The sequence below is a fragment of the Coenobita brevimanus genome, chromosome 93 (assembly GCF_032717465.1).
Source record: "Coenobita brevimanus isolate Jiangsu-jjx chromosome 93, ASM3271746v2, whole genome shotgun sequence".
NCBI lineage: Eukaryota > Metazoa > Arthropoda > Malacostraca > Decapoda > Coenobitidae > Coenobita > Coenobita brevimanus.
This window is the reverse complement of record NC_137046.1, coordinates 41399604-41418737: the sequence shown is the minus strand read 5'-3', so window position 1 is coordinate 41418737 and position 19134 is coordinate 41399604. Positions and strand designations below refer to the sequence as shown.

The 19134-nt window shown below is 42.8% G+C and overlaps 1 protein-coding gene across 1 annotated transcript in view; it reads left to right on the top strand.

Annotated features, from left to right (window-relative positions):
* Nucleotides 1-995: 995 nt before the first annotated feature.
* Nucleotides 996-19134, top strand: part of LOC145412606 (uncharacterized) — a 27916-nt gene continuing 9777 nt past the window's right edge. Inside the window, exons 1-5 of the mRNA XM_080282521.1 lie at nucleotides 996-1426; nucleotides 5617-5752; nucleotides 12044-12138; nucleotides 16588-16724; nucleotides 18175-18333. Of these exons, the coding sequence (XP_080138647.1) occupies nucleotides 1166-1426; nucleotides 5617-5752; nucleotides 12044-12138; nucleotides 16588-16724; nucleotides 18175-18333 (788 nt within the window). The 5' untranslated portion in view covers nucleotides 996-1165. The remainder of the gene's footprint in view (nucleotides 1427-5616; nucleotides 5753-12043; nucleotides 12139-16587; nucleotides 16725-18174; nucleotides 18334-19134) is intronic.

Below are 19134 nucleotides of genomic sequence, written 5' to 3'. Positions count from 1 at the left end.
CGTGACGTCATCATCTATAACCTCTATCACTAGTAGTTTATTTCATGCACTTCTCCAAAAGCATCGTGACGTCTCCTTCAAAGATCCCCGTCATTGGTGCATTTACCCTCAGCGCCCCGAAAGAACCGTGACGTCATCCCCGCCAACATACAGATGCAGTCACATCACCGCCTGAGAAGTGAGGGCGCCTAGACACTGCCAAACACCAACCTCTCATTTCCACTTCGCCAGTCCGACCTTCGACTTCAGCGACCGATGTGCCGATTTGTTTGTGGGGCTGAGTGTTCATTTCCCGCGCCCTCACTGATCACAATTTACCTCAAGCGCCGTGTGTGATGCCCTCTGGCGGTGCTCCTCTGAAAAACTCCGTTTTATCTCTTCACGAAAGGAATCCTTTACACTTTTATCTATTTCATCTGTGTGACCAATATACTCTCCTACCAAAGCCAAATATTATTCTAATAAATATATATTAGTGTTACTGCGTGCTAAACTCGAGTAACTGAAATAACTGCAAGAAAACTGAACGAGAGTATATTTTTGGGCAGTGAGAATTTTGTTGAGAAATCTAATTCCCAGATCTTGTTCTCAGTTTCATCTTAGGTCAAAGGTCAATAATCTCTTAAAATATCCACTGTTATGGCGTGGAAGAAGACAGAAAGTTAGACCTACATAGTAATATAAAATTACCTTCCAAAACCTGCCTCTACATCATACTCTGTCAAAGGCGAAAAATCTCTTCAAATACCCACTGTCATCTCGTATAGGGACCAAGCGACTTAGATTTGCGGAAGAAAATAAGAAAAACAAAAATCTGAACCAACGGCCTAATATCAAAGTCTGTTCATGTACTGACGAAACCAATTTCAATGCTATCCTCCCTACCTCAGTTTTACTGAACCCGGTGACACCAGCAGCAGGAATAAATATCTGATTTATCCAAGATATTGTCTTCACCGATTATTAAGAGCTCTGCATTACACTTAGGCCAAAGTCAACCAGTTGTATATCTAACTCGGAGACATCTGCTGCGACATAAAAAGGTTAGAAACTAGAGCATCGTCTTGGCCAAATATTAAGAATTCGGTCGCATTCAAGCGATTTCGTGCACCTAACAGACTCCTGCAGTAACCAAACGATTAACCGAGTCCTTCGAACTGGCGCCATGACGGACAAAGGCGTGACCATAGAGCGATCCCCCTCAGGTCTGGGCATGGGCGTGTTCTCCCCTCACCTGGCGGGGGGAGGCGGCCCTACGTGGGGTGAGCAGCAGCAGCAACAACAACAGCAGCAGCAACAACAACAGCAACAGTCCAGCGCTATCATCACCAAGCTGACCCCCACCCCCCCCACCAGACTCTCCAGGAACGCAGAAAGCATTGATAAAGAAAGACGACTCCGCAAGACTGATGATAAGAATAATTTGGTGAGCACCTCTCTGTCCGTCTAGTTATCCATATGTTTGTCTGACTATCTATCTAGCTACCTAGTTATCTCTGTCTTTGTATCTTGTAGTCTCTCTGTTTAGCTACGCATGTATCTATCTCTCAAATTAGATAAGTATCTAGCTATCTACGTATCTATTAACTTAGCTAAGCATCTATCTGTATGTCTGTTAATTTCGCTAAGTATCTATCTGTTAGCGGTAGGTGGGGGCGCTCACCATCCACTCATTCGATGTAGTGCTGCTCTCGGGTAACTGCCCTTTCCTTCCTTCCTTCCTTCTTTCCTTCCGTCCTCTTCTTTCTTTCCTTCATTCTCTCCCCTTCCTTATGCCTACGGGTGACTCTACACTCCCTCTTCTGTCTTTTTTCCCTTCACTTTTTTCCTCTTCCTTCTGCGTATGGGTGACTCTACAATGAGTGACAAGCCAAATGGTTTCCTGTACACCAGGAAACCATTTACTACTCTAGGTGGTAACCATATACCCAAATTATGGCGCCTGGTGGTTTAGTGGGTAATTAAGGCGCTCCAATCGGATTGGGCCTGTGAAGGTTTATATCCAAGGGGCGGTTGGGGTTTATAGCTCACGTAATGCCACTCAGGGATGAGTGAGGCTGGTCACTCATCTTAAATGTCAGGACCAACTTGCCTAGCCCCGAGCTCCTACGCTTCTCATGGGGCAACACAGGATTTGATGATGATGATGATGATGATGATCCATATATCATTTATATCTTTTTGGTAAATATATATTCATATATATTTATGGTAGGATACTTATTGACAGAGTTAGGGAAAGAACAGAGAAATTAGTTGGAGAAGAACAGGGAGGCTTTAGGAAGGGAAGAGGTTGTGTAGATCAGATTTTCATTCTTAGATCTTTAGTGGAAAAGTTTCTAGAGAAGGGAAAGAAGCTGTATGCGGCTTTCATGGATTTGGAGAAAGCATATGACAGGGTGGATAGACAAGGATTGTGGAAAGTGTTAAGAATATATGGAGTAGATGGGAAGTTGTTGAATGCTGTGAAGAGTATGTACGATGGTGCGAAGGCTGCAGTGAGTGTGGATGGTGAACTAAGTGAATTTTTCTCTTTGAAGGTTGGGTTGAAACAGGGATGTGTCATGTCTCCACGGTTGTTCAATCTGTACATGGATGGGGTAATAAAAGAGGTACAAGGTAGAGTAGTGGATGTTGGAGTGGCCCTGGTGAGAGAGGATAGTGTTTGGAAACTCCCTGTACTGTTGTTTGCAGATGATACTGTGTTGTTGAGTGAAGACGAAGAGGAGCTGCAAGGCTTGGTGGATGAGTTTGGGAGAGTGTGTAAGAAACGGAATCTAAAGGTGAATGTAGCGGAGTAAAGTGATGGTCTTTGAGAGAGGAGAAGTCAGTGAATGGACAGCGAGGTTGGATGGTGAGGAATTGGAAAATGTGAGTACGTTTAAGTACTTGGGTAGTGTGATGAGTAAGGATGGAGGTTTGGAGGGTGAAGTGCTTGAAAGGGTACAGCAGGGAAGAAAGGTTGCTGGTTCTTTGAAAGCAGTGATAAGAAACAGGGAAGTGAGCATGGAAGTGAAAAAGTTACTACATGACAGTATTGTGATACCAACTCTAACGTACGGAAGTGAAGCTTGGACGTTGTTGGAAGGACATAGGTCAAGAGTGAGAGCAGTGGAAATGAGTTATTTAAGAGGAGCCTGTGGAGTCACATGGAGAGACAGGCTGACGAATGAGGATATAAAGGAGCGTTGTGGTGTGGATGTGGATGTGATAGGAAGCGTTATGAGGAACACACTGAGGTGGTTTGGCCATGTGGAGAGGATGGAGGGTGAAAGACTGACGAAGAGAGTGTGAGTGAGGTGGAGGGGGGAAGAGGGAGGGGGAGGCCGAGGATGAGATGGAGGGATGGGGTGGAGAGGTATATGAGAGAGGCGGGTGTGAGTTGGGAGCAGGGCAGTGAAATGGCGGGGAACAGGGCGACTTGGAGGCGATTTGTTTGTGGCCACCCCAAACGGGATTGAGGCGTCTGGCAATAGATAGATAGATAGATAGATAGATTCATAACTAACTATATTCATCACTTTCAATTTTTCGATCTATCTGTCTAGCTAACGTTTTGTCTCTCCAGCCATTGCAACACGCCCCGATCCTCACGTGTGGCTTCGACAAACTTCCAGGCCTGTCTGTATCTTAGTGACGAATCTAGATTTTAGGAGACCCTGTGAAAAGTATTATATGGGGATTTCCCTTACGTAGCCAACCAACCCTAATTACCTGTACTATGAACACACAGTACGACAGTACGATAATACTGCACGTAGTGTTCTGCCTACATCATGGGAACATTAATAATCATTATTCCGAATCAGAGGATAACTATTTCCTTTATATATATATATATATATATATATATATATATATATATATATATATATATATATATATATAATTGAATTCAAGAGGGAGCCTCCAAACGGAAGGGGAGCCCTATCAAGTCCCACAGACCGAACATAGCTGGAGTCAGTTTTACTGTCTCGACTCAGTAACAATGAATCCTCCCACTGCACACCATGCTCTCTCGTTTACTCATATTCTCGTACTTCCATATAATGTGGCATCTTGTATTTAAGATCGTGTGAGTTCGTATTGTTTATAAAGGCTCCAGCATGCTTGCCTGGGTCGGCCTTGGTCACCTAATGGCAGCTCTCCACGCTGCTCGATCCCTGGCAGCCTCCCTAATCAATCTCTTATCCCTGAGGTCACACTCTATGACCTCGTCCCAGGTCTTTTTCGGTCGCCTCTCGCAACTCTATCCCAGACGTTCACACTTCACATTTTCCGCACCCAGTTGTCACCCTCCATCCTCTCTACATGCCCAAATCATCTCAAACTGCCCCTCATCATCATCATCACAGCACCAATACACCCAAATCCCATCCTTCCTCTTAACTCTTTAAACTGACTGCGAAAGGCTCGTCATAAAAAAGTCAGTAGCAAATATCCAAGTTACATCCTCCTCCAATTATAACAAATAAAGTAGATGTGCAGTTTCTCCAGTGCATTCAGAGTTAAGCATGGAAACTCCATACTCAGTCTGGCGATATGTATTCCGATTTGAAAAAATTACAAATAGTACTGCTGCGTCAAAAAAGACGTCCGGGATGGCTTAGGCATGATGAGATATCTGTCTAGAGTAATGAGATATATTTGCTGCCATAAGGTGATATCCCAGGATACACTATACTACTACTACTACTGCTAGTACTACTATTACTAAGTACTAGTGGTAGTGTAGTAGTAGTAGTAGCAGCAGCAGCAGTGGTAGTAGCAGTAATACTTGGCGGATGGGAGTCCATTCTACAACAGGTAATAAGATATTAAACCGATGTCTGCCCTTCTTCCCTTATTTTGTATCCTTTTATAAGTTTTGGAAGGGAGTGACCCTCCCAATAAATAGTTGTGGAAAATTCTATATAGTGACAGAAATTATCAAACAACAAGACGAACTGACCTGAGAAGTTTCATTGAAATTCACGTGCTCACTTTCCCCTACTTCTAATCGTTTTCATTTGTGAGAAGGGAAATGACTGCCCCCCCCCCCCCAAATCATCGGGGAGTCACGCTCCCCAAATATCTCATTGAGAATGAAAGTCCACTGTACAGCATGCACTAAGATATCAATGCCATATCTGCCCTCTTTTCAGTATATCTGAGAATTTTTAATTTGGTGAGAGGGCTGACCCCTCCTAAAAATGACGGTTGAAAAGCTGTATGCAGTGGAAGACTTTGGGTGTAACCAAACGAACTCAACTGGGGAGTTTCATCCAAATCCAACAAATAGCCTAGAAGGGGTTATGGCACAGACACACAGAAAGAAAACATACAACTGGGCTGATTCTCGCGTAATGGTATAGGACGAGTTGTCAAAAATGATACCACCTTATCCAATACTCCTAGTTCATTCTCCTGCTGCTGTCTATTCAGGTTGTGGGAGTGGTCAAGTTTTATTAGGTAAATGCAAACCAACTATAATTTTCTGACACTCACCAAATCATTTCATTTCCTACTCCAAAATTATTCCACAAACTACTTCATCAAAATTATCTCTTCATCACTCACTGTCATCCCTATGTCATGCTGTTGTCTGATCTTACCTGTATGCTGTGGTGCCTGTAGGGTCGGCGGTGCGGGTGTGGGGGCTGGGCGGTGGCAGGGCAGCTGGAGCACGACTTGGCCGAGCTGAAGGCCACGCACACATCGCTCCTTGCAGGACTCCATCAGCAGGTGGACGACCTGAAGCAGAAGAACAGAGGTGAGGTGAGGTTAGGTGAAATTAATCATGTTAGGGCAGGATGGGGTAAGACAGGGATGGGCAGGAGAGGGAAGGGGAGGATAAGGCAGGGCAGGGTTGGGTATTTAGAACAAGGTAGGGCAGAGAAAGGTATGGTAACGCAGGGAAGGGTAAGGTACGGTAAAGAATGGCAGGACAGGGACAGAGACAAGTAAGGTAGTGAGGGTAAGTATAGGGCAAGGCAGGACAGTGCAGTGAAGGAAGGGCAGGGCATGGCAGAGTGAAAGAGGTCGAGGCAAGGCAGGGTAAGGTGAGACAGGGTACGGCAAGGTAAAGCAGAGCAAAGTATGGTGGGTTAAGGAAGGATAGGGCAGATGCAAGGCAGGAAAGGGAGGGCTAGATGGAATGAGGTAAGGTGCGGTGAAGAGGGGTAGGCTAGGTCAGTAGTATAAAGGTGAGGATAAGTGGTGTGGGGTTTGGGGAGATCAGTTGATGGGATTACATAAAGTATGGAGGTTATGTGAATTTTAGTTAAATTAGCTAAGAGTAGGTCAGTTGGTTTGGTCTGGGTTGTGCGAAGGTAAGGTTTGGTGACGAGGGCAGTACAGTAAAGAATGGGTGAAATAATCTGAAATGGGGTTGGGTTACGTTAGGGTGAGTCAAGTGGGTTTGGGTCATGGAATTGGGTTATCTTACTGATTTTTTTACGGTCTTGCTATAGGGAATGCTATAGCTATGACATGCACTCTTTTAGAATAGAATAAGAAGAGTGAAGATGAGGAGTCAAGTGAGTTTTGGGTGTATTAGACTAGGAAAAGCGGATTAAGCTAAACTATATGGGGTTAGGTTAACTAAGGCTGGTAGATAAGACGAAGTGAAATTAGCTGATGTCAAAATGGTTTTAGGGTTGGGTGGGGTATGTGAAGTCAGACAGGACTGGGTTTAGGTGACAAAGAGTGGTAATGTTGAACTGAGTCAAGTTTGGTACAGTCAAGTTATTAACCTGATGATGCTGGGATACAGTGAGGTAATGAAGTGATCGTGACTGGGGAGTAATAAGGGGTAAAGGTCTCTTTTTTTCAGTAACAACTGGAATCCATATACAGACTTACGACCAGCTCCACGACTCTCACTTGTGGAGGGAAGAGACAGTACCTCCTCACCCACCATCTCTATCGTCACATCACTGTTAGGGTGTGGTGTAACTGATGAACTCAAAATATTGCCTCCCAGAGATCTTATGTGGTTATAAACATTTTGTACATACCGGTAATGGAAATTTTTTCCGATTTTCATCTTAAAGAACTGCATGTAGTAATGTTTATTGGTCTTATTTGAATTAAGGAAGCTTCCAGCTGACTTCCACACATTCAATCCTAGCCTGATATGAGTCAACTTTGTAACGGTGTGTATAAAAGTCCGTGTTGCTTACAGGCAAAGCAGGGATCCCCTCTATGGCTCAGTGGTAACGTGTGTGCCTATGAAGCGCGAGGGCCTGAGATCGAATCTCGGCCAGGACAGTGTGATTAATTTGATAAGTTTCAGTCCGCTGCCACATTTGGTGGCAGCGGTGGGATGTAAGGCGGGGCTTGGAAGGCAATGATGTTGTTGACAGCATCTTAGTACTTACATCCAGGGGATGACCTGTATGCTGTGGTCCGCAGCTCCCCCAGTGGTGGCCTCCGATGCTACGCTACCGTGTGTTCGAAAATGACCAAATTAATCACTAAGGGGAGAAAAGAGTGATGTAATGGTGTGTATAAAAGTCCATGTTGCTTAGAGGCAAAGCAGGGATTATCTCTTTGGCTCAGTGGTAACGTGCGTGCCTATGAAGCGCGGGGACCTGAGATCGAATGTCGGCCAGCACAGTGTGATTAATTTGTTAAGTTTCAGTTCGGTTATTATAACTTAAACTTATCTGGCTCCAAAGTGGACATCTCTTTTAACCCGTACCCTCCCATCGTCGTACGTCGTACAACGGTCCATAGGAGCCGCCGTTGACCCATCGTCATACGCCGTACGATTCGCAATTGCATGGCACACTGCGTGCACAATTTTCAAATTTCGAGGGTGATTCGTGGCAGGCAGACGCGTGAACCCTTCCTCTAGTATTTATGGTAGTGGAAACAACAGTATCAGCTAGTCAAGTGTGCCAGAAATCGGCGATATATGGTTGGTACCGTTATGAACCAATGTTAGTTTCACCCATTTTTTTTTTTCATTACATATACCACAATATTGTTGCTGTATATGTACTTTTGTAGCAAGTAAATGTAAATATATTTATTTAGGTTGGTTTTGATTAGTTACCCTCCTCCTTCCAACTGTAGAAAACGGAGCAGCTGCACCGGCCCGGCCACAGAACACCTGGCTGAGGTGAGGGGAGAACCACCTTAGGAGTGACATGAGCAACTTTCTTGGTGATTTTCACTAGTTTTCACCAAAGAGAATCCTTGAGCAAAAAAAAAAAAAAAAAAAAAAAAAAAAAAAAAATTAATCGGGTTTTCATGAAATAGGGGGGGGGGGCCGAAAAAACCGGGAGGGTACGGTTAATGTGTTAGTTTTATATCTGCATCAAAGGCGTGCACAGGTAAAGCTTAAAGAGGATAGATTTCGTCCCTTTGCCCCGTCGTTTGAAAAGTGCCCTGTTTTACTGATATTTTCTCTCTCTCTCTCTCTCCCTCTCTCTCTCTCTCTCTCTCTCTCTCCATTAGTAACTGACGAGGAGCCAGGTCCCCCCCCCACCTTTTTTTTTATATAGAGCCCCTGCCCGCCTACAAATTGTCTGGGCATGTAACTGATTTGCATCTACGAACGTTTTCGATGAGGGAAGAGTCTGAAGTGGATATCAACGTCATAGCTAAAAATCGCCTGTTAAAGAAAACTAGTTCCACTGGTAACACAGAAAACGAGGAGATGAAAAACTATAATAAATTTGCTATTTATACTGTATTTGTTATTCCCCTCCCCCCCCCTTTTTTTTTCCCTCATGTAGTGTCCTGTTCCCTTACTGTGTAATTGTACTCAATATAACTCTTACCTAATGTATACGTCAATGTATCCCTTAGCCCTCACGTAACCTTCCTGCTTGGTGTTCAAAGACATTTCCGAGTGTTGGAGTGTGTAGGCTAATCACTAAACAAAATAAATAAATAGAGTTGGGAGTTTCCACAGAATGTACAACAAGAATTCAGATGAAGTAAATCACTTACCTTTGAACTGATAAAAGAAATGGCAGACACTGGAACATTCTTCCTTACCAACATAGGTGATTCATATCTCCAAAATTCAAGCTATTTGGAAACAGTAGAAAAAAAAAAAATCAAGTGACTGCCTCCGAATTATTACGCGTACATTCACAGCACTAAGAGTCAAGCAAAAATACCCATTACTCTTCCAGAATAACCACATTAAACAAGATTAAAGAATATGATCTTGATATCGTTTTGATTTACATATTACTCACCTTCGGCACGTTCTATCACTTAGCCTAAGTAAGATTGATTTTTGGCAGGGATAGCCAGAAGAGCCTGTGATGGGGGGGGGGGTAATGTTAGCTGTGACCAACTCGCAGCATATTTGATAAACTCGCCCCTTTTTTGACCAACTAGAACATACTGTAATTGACCAACAAATTAGATATATATAGCATTTCTACTATTTTAAGAATAAAAAATAGCCCTAGGATAACACACACACACACACACACACACACACACACACACACACATATATATATATATATATATATATATATATATATATATATATATATATATATAAAATACACTCACACTGTAAATACACCTTGATGATTTAACTGTGAATATTCTTTTCACAATATACCCTACTCAATTTGTTGGAAAAAGTCCCCCCCCCTTTTTTTTTTGTCCAACTGTGTGAACGTTTGACTAACTCTGAGCCAAGTACTGAGGGGTGACTCCCCTCCCACCCCACCGGTCAGGCCATCCCTGCTTGTACTTAAAGCCACAACTTGGACCCAAGCCTGAATTACTGTTGACAAGAAAATAGACACCATGTAAATTATCTAGCAGTCTGATTAAACAAATTCACCAGTCATGACATTTGGAGTTAATTATTTATGACCAGACCAGTAGCAAGAGTGTCAAATTTGCCCCAACCTCCCCTCCCCACCCCCTTGCCACCGTCCCATGGGAGAAGGGGGTCCAGGTCCAGGCACATTGGTTAATACTGTACCGATACTTGATTTTGGCTTAGACTATTCTGACAGAAGGAAAACTTGGGTATTTTGTATTCTCTCTCTCTCTCTCTCTCTCTCTCTCTCTCTCTCTCTCTCTCTCTCTCTATATATATATATATATATATATATATATAAAAATATATATATATATATATATATATAAAATTATTTCAAAAAATATTTTGTCCTCTCGGAGACCTCTCCTTTTATGAGTTTTATCAACTCTATATTTTTTCTTACCAACTCAGAAACAAACATTGGGGGGTGATCTCCCCACCCCCACACTCCCGGTCGGGCCATCCCTGATTTCTGTATGACACATTTCTAACCAAGTTCCCGGGATTCAAATATTCGAACGTTTGTCAATATTACAAGACCGATTTGCACATCAAGGAAGAGTTTTTTTTTTTTTTTTGAAAGATTTCAAGGATTCATCTTGACTTCCACTTGCACTTGAGTTTCGGGGTGATCTCACTAAAATGACAGTAACACTGTACGTTGCACTACAGTTTCGTCACAAGGAATCGAAAGAAATTAGAAATCTAATTCACAGTACGCCATCCTGATGAGACAGCTCGAGGTTTGTTTACGAACTTAAGTAAAAATCACAGGCAAATGGAAGCCAATATACTTCTGGAGCTAACCTAACGTTAGATTTTTCGCTCTCGCTCAAATAAACTTTTTCCTTCAAAAGTCAATATGAAGACAAAAAGAGAAATTTTATTGAAATTAATTGAGAACTTTTCGAGATATTTTGAGGGATACATAGGATCCGAATCCGGATCCGCCTCCAAATTTAATCAAATCTTTTTTTGGCCCATGGCCCACTCTTCCACAAAATATCATTGAAATTAATTGAGAACTTTCGGAGATACTGTGCGACAGGATCCGGATCTGGGTACGCCCCCAACTTTAACCAATTCTTCCTTGGCCCATAGTCCACCCTTCCACAAAATTGAAATTCATTGAGAACTTTTGGAGATATCGTGTGGACAAACAGATGAGACTGCCATAGACAGAGCGCTTGCCAGATGGATCCTCTCCCTCTTCCCCCCCCCCCCAAATGTCTGCTTAGTTTTCACCGGCGTGTGGGCAGTACAGCACTTGCCGAATGGATCCGATTGTCTGCTTAGTTTTCACCGACGTGTATACAGCCATTTGGCGAAAATTTTCGTGCTTCATTGCGAAGCACAGGAAGGGTTTAGGAAGCTAAAAATTGCATTACCAGGTGCGCCAGGCGTTTCTCATCAATTTGGTAGGGATAAAAAATAGATTTTCGAAATCTGAAATATTGGTGCTTGGACCAGCCACTAGGTCCCGACGATTTCCGGACCCACGGCCACTGAGGGGTTTCAACCCCCCACCCAGCCAAGGGCCTTTGAAAGATTTTGATGACAAACAATTGGCTTCCAGGGTTTATGGATACCTACCTTCTGACTTTTTTTTTTTTTTTTTTTTTTTTTAGAATGATTGGCGCAAAATTGTGACCTGCAGAGAGCAGACAGACAAACATACGGAACTGACCAGCATCCTTGTCGAATCTTTCGATTTCTGCAAGCAATATATGTGAATACCTCCTCCAGCTTCGTTGGCGGAGGTAATACTCAATTTTTTTTTTTTTTTAAATAACAGAACGGAGGAAGGAAAAACAAATGGGGAAAAAAAATAATCCATACACCAGATTACTGGTGTCCTCTATTCATAAAATATCTGTAACAGTTAGACTTGAACAGTTGTGGGTTGAAATTTGGAGGAAAACAACTCTGGGAAAGCGAGTTCCAGAGAGATGCAGTTCGGGGAATGAAAGAATTCTGATAGGCAGAAGTTCTGCAATATGGTTGAGTGACATTCCAGTCATGAGCGCTACCAGATGCCCGTGTAGCACGAGGGAAGGCATGGAGAGGTGGCACCATGGACGCAACTTCGTCTGAGCATTTGCCAAAAAAATATCTGTAAAATACAGTAATGCAAGGGAGGCAACATTCCTTCTTACTTGCAGGGGAGGTAGTTTAATCTCACATACTGTTACGTTTTAGACAGCAGATAGTTAAAATTTTTAAGAATATATATACATATTTTTTTTTTTTCAGATCTTACTTTCCAGCTGCTGATGGGCCCCTACGCGGACCAGGTGAAGCAGGACATACCTTTCAGCCCAGAGAGTGACGACGCCGTATCGCCCAAGGTGAGGCAGGAACGGAAGACGGGAGCTTGGAAGAACGTATGCTTGTTGGCTAATATTGTAATAATTCCTCCTCAACGTTCGAGTTTCAACATTTCACCATAAAACTCGCTAGTGTGCTGCTGATACAGGCTATACAGATAATGAAATAATATAAATAACTAACAAGGGATCATTACGGTGTAATATGAAAGAAAAAACAAAAGAGCGACGAAATCTCCTTTGCCAGTGAGAATAAGCCGCCGGTTAACTCCACCATATTGGTTCTAAATTCCCTTTATCCCTTTTAGACACAAAAACTGGAATATAAAAACTAATAATTAGTTAATCATAATTACTGAGCGGTCTGTTGCTTTGCACATTCTCTTACTCGCACATAACGCATGTCCTTCTCAGCAGACAATCAGCATTTGATAAACACTAAAATATAATGGAACTCATGTTATATTCACTGCGAATAAAGAACGGAAAAAAAAAAAAAAAAAAAACTCTGTCCCTGCGATCGGGAATGAATATCTGAAGCTAAAGCAGTGCATATCAAATTCCAAAATGTTGTAGCATGTCTGTGCGTGTCCAGAGTTTGTATGCCAACGGTATGAAATGACAAGATGCGAACATAATTATATGTATCCATTTTAAATGTCTTACTGGTATATCCTCGCTGGAATAAAATAAGCTAAACAGAAGTTAACCTAAAGGCGAGAAGAATGAAATGGTTTCCTGAAACAAAAATACAAGACAAGAGACACTTTTGATACCCGAGCCCACCCCGTCCATATCCACCACCCAAACATATCTTAAAATGTACCCTTTCTGTTTGGATACACATCTTAGACTCACCCCAGATGCACACCACACACACCTCAGATGCACACCACAAGCACCTCTGACACATCCCAGATGCACACCAAACGCACCTCAGACACACCTTAGATGCACACCACATGTACCTTTGACACATCCCAAATGCACACCACAAGCACCTCTGACACATCCCAGATGCACACCAAACGCACCTCAGACACACCTTAGATGCGCACCACATGTACCTTTGACACATCCCAGATGCACACCACAAGCACCTCTGACACATCCCAGATGCACACCAAACGCACCTCAGACACACCTTAGATGCACACCACATGTACCTTTGACACATCCCAGATGCACACCACAAGCACCTCTGACACATCCCAGATGCACACCACAAGCACCTCTGACACATCCCAGTTGCACACCAAACGCACCTCAGACACACCTCAGATGCACACCGCAATTACTTCTGACATACCTCAGATGCACACCACACCCACCTCAGATACATTCCAGATGCACACCACACGCACCTCTGACACACCTCAGATGCACCACACGCATTTCAGACACATCCCAGATGCACACCACACACACCTATGACACGCCCCAGATGCACACCACGTCCACCTCTGACACGTCCCAGATGCACACCACACGCATTTCAGACACATCCCAAATGCACACCACACGCACCTATGACACGTCCAAGGTGCGTCACACCCACTTCAGACATATTCCAGATGCACACCACACCCACCTCTGACACGTCCCAGATGCACACCCAACTAAGACACATTCCAGATGCACACCACACGTACCTCTGACACACCTCAGATGCACACCACACCCATCTCAGACATCCCAGATGCACACCACACGCTCCTCTGACAGACCTTAGATGCACACCACAAGCATCTCAGACACATCACAAATGCACACCACAAGCATCTCAGACATCCCAGATGCATACCACAAGCATCTCAGACACATCCCAGATGCACACCACACGCACCTCTGACACGTTCCAGACGCAAACCACACGCATCTCAGACACGTCCCAGATGCACACCACACGCACCTCTGACACACCCCATATGTATACCACACGCATCTCAAGGCACACCCTAGATGCACACCACACGCACCTCAGACAGATCCCAAACACGCCTCAGACACACACCAGAAAAACTTCCAATACTTTCCTTCCCCTCAACATCTTCCCTCCCTCAACCCCACCCCCTTAACACCCTCTCCCCCCAATAAGTGTGACGCTCATAAAACTCAATGGTTGCTACTAAATATTTTCATCCTTCAGAAAGGCATGTTAATCAGTAAATGAATGAGTAACATTTAGGGACACAAATTGGACAATGACGCTCCTCTAAGATGTTCGAGTAGTGGTTGGAAAAAAAAAAAAAAAAAAAAAAACTGAACATCACTTCTGTAGTGTTAGTTTGTTAAAATACGTATAGATAAGCACATACAAAAACAAGCACTGAGTGCAACACCCGCGCATTACAGTTGGTCTAAGGGCTAAACTTTGCTCAGTGACCCCGACGTTTGACCAGCGTTATGAAAATTGAACTGCTTCATCCTTGCCTGACACATCAGTCCTTCTGGCAAGTTTGGTTCAAATTGGATCAAAATTGTTTGCGTACATCTTGCCCTCTGACCTTTGAACTATTGTTCTCAAAATAAACATTCTTCATCCTTGTCTGATCTTCAGCTCTACCTGGACAAAACAGAATAAAAACTTAGTTATAGGGTCGAAGCTTTGGCCTTGCTCTATGACTATGACTTTTGCCTGATTGTCCTCAAAGACAAACCGCTTAATCCTTGCCTTACTGTCAACCCTTCCATCAAGTTTGGTTCAAACTGGATCAAAACTGTTGAAGCCGACCTTGCCATGTGACACTGATGTTTGACCTATTGTTCTAAAAACAAGAGGTCACCTCCTAGGAAGACCCTCATCCCTTCCACCTAGTTCGCACCAAAGTGGATGAAAACTTTGGGTTATTTTGTTCACACACACACACACACACACACACACACACACACACACACACACACACACACACACACACACACACACACACACACACACACACACACAAAGCGCACACGCACGTCGAATGAAGCATTACTCCTCTTTCTCGCTTCCCAAGCACGACTAATGAGCACATTGTGCTAATCGTTACGTCACAACCTTTAGCTACTGCACTTCAAAACACGTCAAAAACAGCTGATATACTGTAGTGAAGTCTATTATTTTCCACCTTTAGAGCAGACTGCTGTCTTCAATTTGTGGATCCATTATTACACCCCCTGTTAAACATCCGGACTAAATTTTAGCAATACTCACTGTTCTAAACGGACTTACTTCCACGCAGTCACAGGCATAATGGAGTCCCGTTATAATGAAGACCATTTTAGTTATCTCTCCTTTCTCTTGCATCTGCCTCAGAAATCAAAATTCTTCTTCTTCTTCTGACTACCAATTGCCACCTTGCTGTTCTTGCTACACTCTGAAAGAAAAATATTCAGTAATTATTCTAAAATTTGCTTCAGTTTAAGAATTACACTTCACATTTTGATCAACGCGACACTGGACATCTGTAATTTATCTCATTATACACTACGAGTATATCCGTCACTTATTCACTCTTTTAATCACAAAACTACTAATTACCAGGAAAAGGTAAATATATAAAGTGTCGTGCACAAACTTCCGGACACCAAAAACTAATTTAGTCAGACCAGTTGATGTGTACATCATTTTCGTTTCGTTACATTTTCACTGTAAGCAATAACAGGGCGCATACCTTCGTCAACGCCAATTTATGATTTACTAGCCTCCGTCCAATGTCGCTGGTCGAGGTAATTATGATCTTTGTCTGCCCTCGTTACACGATCTGAAAGAAGGAATACTCTCGCCGACGCCAGTAAAATTTTATTTACTCGTGCATCCGGATCTAGGTCAACCTCAAAATCAAACCAACTCTTCCTGGACCCAATGTCCACCTATCCACCAGATTTAATTGAAATCCGTGTACTGCTTTTTGAGATATCTTGTCCACAAGCAGAAAGAGACATGGGTGAATACATACTTCCTCCAGTTTCGTTGGTGGAGCTAACTGTCACATACACATATGCTGCTTTATTTAGAAAACAGACAAAAGTTACTCATCATACCACTAAAAGGCATATGCAGCCATCGTGCCGTATTTGTAGCCTTCCGTCTGCATTAAACAGGACGTGCATTGTGCAAGAGCCGCACAGCCGTCGTCTGACCATCTTAGATTGTGGCGTCATCAGAATAACAACCTTTGTGTGTACTTGCGAACATTGCCTAAAATGCGTGAATCGAAAACAATTACTTCTCACAATGACAAATCCAACCTTCATTATTTCATTAGTTCTGATAATTTATTTCTTATAATCTAATGCATGGACAACACAGGTAAGGGATGGTTAAAGAAATAGTGGGAAAATGGATTTTGATTATGACGATGATAAAAATATATGATGACCAAAAAAAAAAATATGATGATGATGATGAACATAATGAAAATGAACATGAGGATGTAAATGACAAACATATTGACATAAAGCACTAAGAAGTCCGTTTCGTCGCAGAGTGAGGTGCCCGGGACGGATGAGAGTAGAAGGAAGAGGGAGGAAGACACACCCTCCACCGCCGCCACCGCCACCACCACCACCACACCACTCTTTCCCCCACAGGTGGCACTAACTAACGGCGAGGTGGTTATCAGGTGGGTTGTGCTAGCTGGCTGTCTCTCTGTTTACTCGTCATCCCGATTTTTTTTGTCTCTCCGTCTATATGTGCATCTACTATCAGTCCATTTTTCTGAATAGCTGTGTACTTTTTGTATGTCTCGAAATGTCTATCTATGTGTACTGTGCGTACATATAATTATAACGTATATATATATATATATATATATATATATATATATATATATATATATGTGTGTGTGTGTGTGTGTGTGTGTGTGTGTGTGTGTTATTACATGTTTGTTCCGTTGTCCGTTATGCGTATGTCCATCTACATGTTTTTCAAGCGAGAAGAATGCCCCCTCCCTTCCCCCAAAAAAAGCCAATTGGCCGATTAAGAGTACAATGAGTGGATCGATGTCTGTATGCTCACTAAAATAGTGAAATACTAGGGATGATAATGATGATGATGATTCCCATACTCGTGGCTCCCTTTTGATTTACATTCGTCAGAAGTAGTCATGCAGTTTTGAAGCCTTTGAGCCTGTCGTTTTTAATGTCCACATGCTTAAGACCCTTACCATCTCCCAACATATACTAATTTCCTTAAAGAGTACAGATGCATGCTTCATAATGTTTAATCTCCCTAATTACAACCCTCTGGGGACGAAGGCCGCTCTGGCTAACCCCAGGCGATATTACTTAAATCAGGAAAATCTCACTTATTTAAACGATTCTAAGTCTTCTTCTGTACACCTGACAGACTGATATAGAAAGTGTTTGAAAGTAAGGTAGACAGCGATGTTGCAAGGGAAGGAGAAAACTGAATAATTCATAGATGAGAGAGGTAGAATGGGAATATGAGCGTTGGAGAGAAACGCCCGTGGCAATGTTAACCGACGGTCTCTCCGACCGGCCGCGTTGTTTACCAACCATCCCTCCGACTGGCCGTGTCAGCGTATCCCGTGTCAAAACAGTAAGACTCTTAATGATTAAACCAAACGTCCAGACCTAACCTAACCAGATTAAACCTAATCTAACCTAACCTCATTTGCGTTTAACAGCCAGCCTTCAATTTTAAAAATGCGCTTTAGAAAAGTTAAATCCGGCCGGTTACTGGCAGACCTCGGCGGAATATTTACTCATTCAAAATTCCCATTTATAGCTTTCAGAGGTCAGTTTATCAAAATCCCCAGTGGCTGTGGTAAGCCACGAATGATAACTAGTAATCTGTGAAAGACTCATTTCGATAGAAAACATGAAAATGGCCGCGCCCATTTGGTAAAGAATTTTATTATATATATATATATATATATATATATATATATATATATATATATATATATATATATATATATATATATATATATATATATATATATATTGGTAAAGAATTATATTACTTCATTTCTAGAGCGATAGATATACTAATAGACAACAGAAAGAGAGAAATTTGTACATGTCATTTATATCCATTACCGTTCGCAGACGTCCGTTGCCGGGTCGTAGTGTGCGTGGTGACCCTCGGCTGGTGCGTTCGTTGGACCTGGAGCTGCTGGAGGAGGAAGCAGGACACACCAGGAGGCTGCTGGAAGAGGAGCGCGCTAAGAACAAATACCTCACCACACTTGTAGATGATCTCAAGAGGTAAGGCGTAGAGAGGAAGGGAGGGAATGGGGTGGAGAGAAAGGAGGAAAATAAGGAGAGAAAGTGGGGAAGAAACAGAGAGTGAAGGGGGATAAAGGAATAAGAACGGAAGAATAAGTAAAAGGGAAAAAGGAGGACGGAGGTAAAGAAACAAGGCGCTGATAATAAGCACCTCACCACCTTTGTACAAGATATCGAGAGGTTAGGTGCTGGGACGGATGAAGGCAGAGACAGTAGGAGGATTAGGGAAAAAAAAAAAAGAAGAAACTGGAAGAGAAAGCTAAGGAAGTGGAGGGGGGAGATAGGGGGAGATGGCGAGGACGAATTAGGCAGATGAGTGGGGAAAACAATAGAGTAACAGGCTAAGGATAGAAGGAAGAGGGAGGGAGGTACAGAACAGGAAGTACTGGGAAGATGAGGATAAACCAGGGAAAGAAAAAAAAAGAAAAAAAAAAAAGGATGTTAAGGAGGAAAAAAGAAAGCTGTAGGGAAGGAGGTAAACTAGTTCCCACACAAGACATCCGTAATTCTAGGTACTACAGAGCGTTTGTTCAAACCTGACCAAGATCCCTGACCCTTTACAGCTCACCTGATGGCCAAGTGTAGTCAGATTCGAGGGCTGACATGACCAGTAACAATTATTCCTACTTCATAACTAAGGCTCATCGGATACCATGCAAGTTGTGGGAGTGGGATAGTTCCGTCAGGTGAAAGCAAACCGAGTATAATAACAAACATGGTTTACAATGCCCACACTTATATGTTATATGAGTAAACTGCACAAATTAGCCTATCAATCAA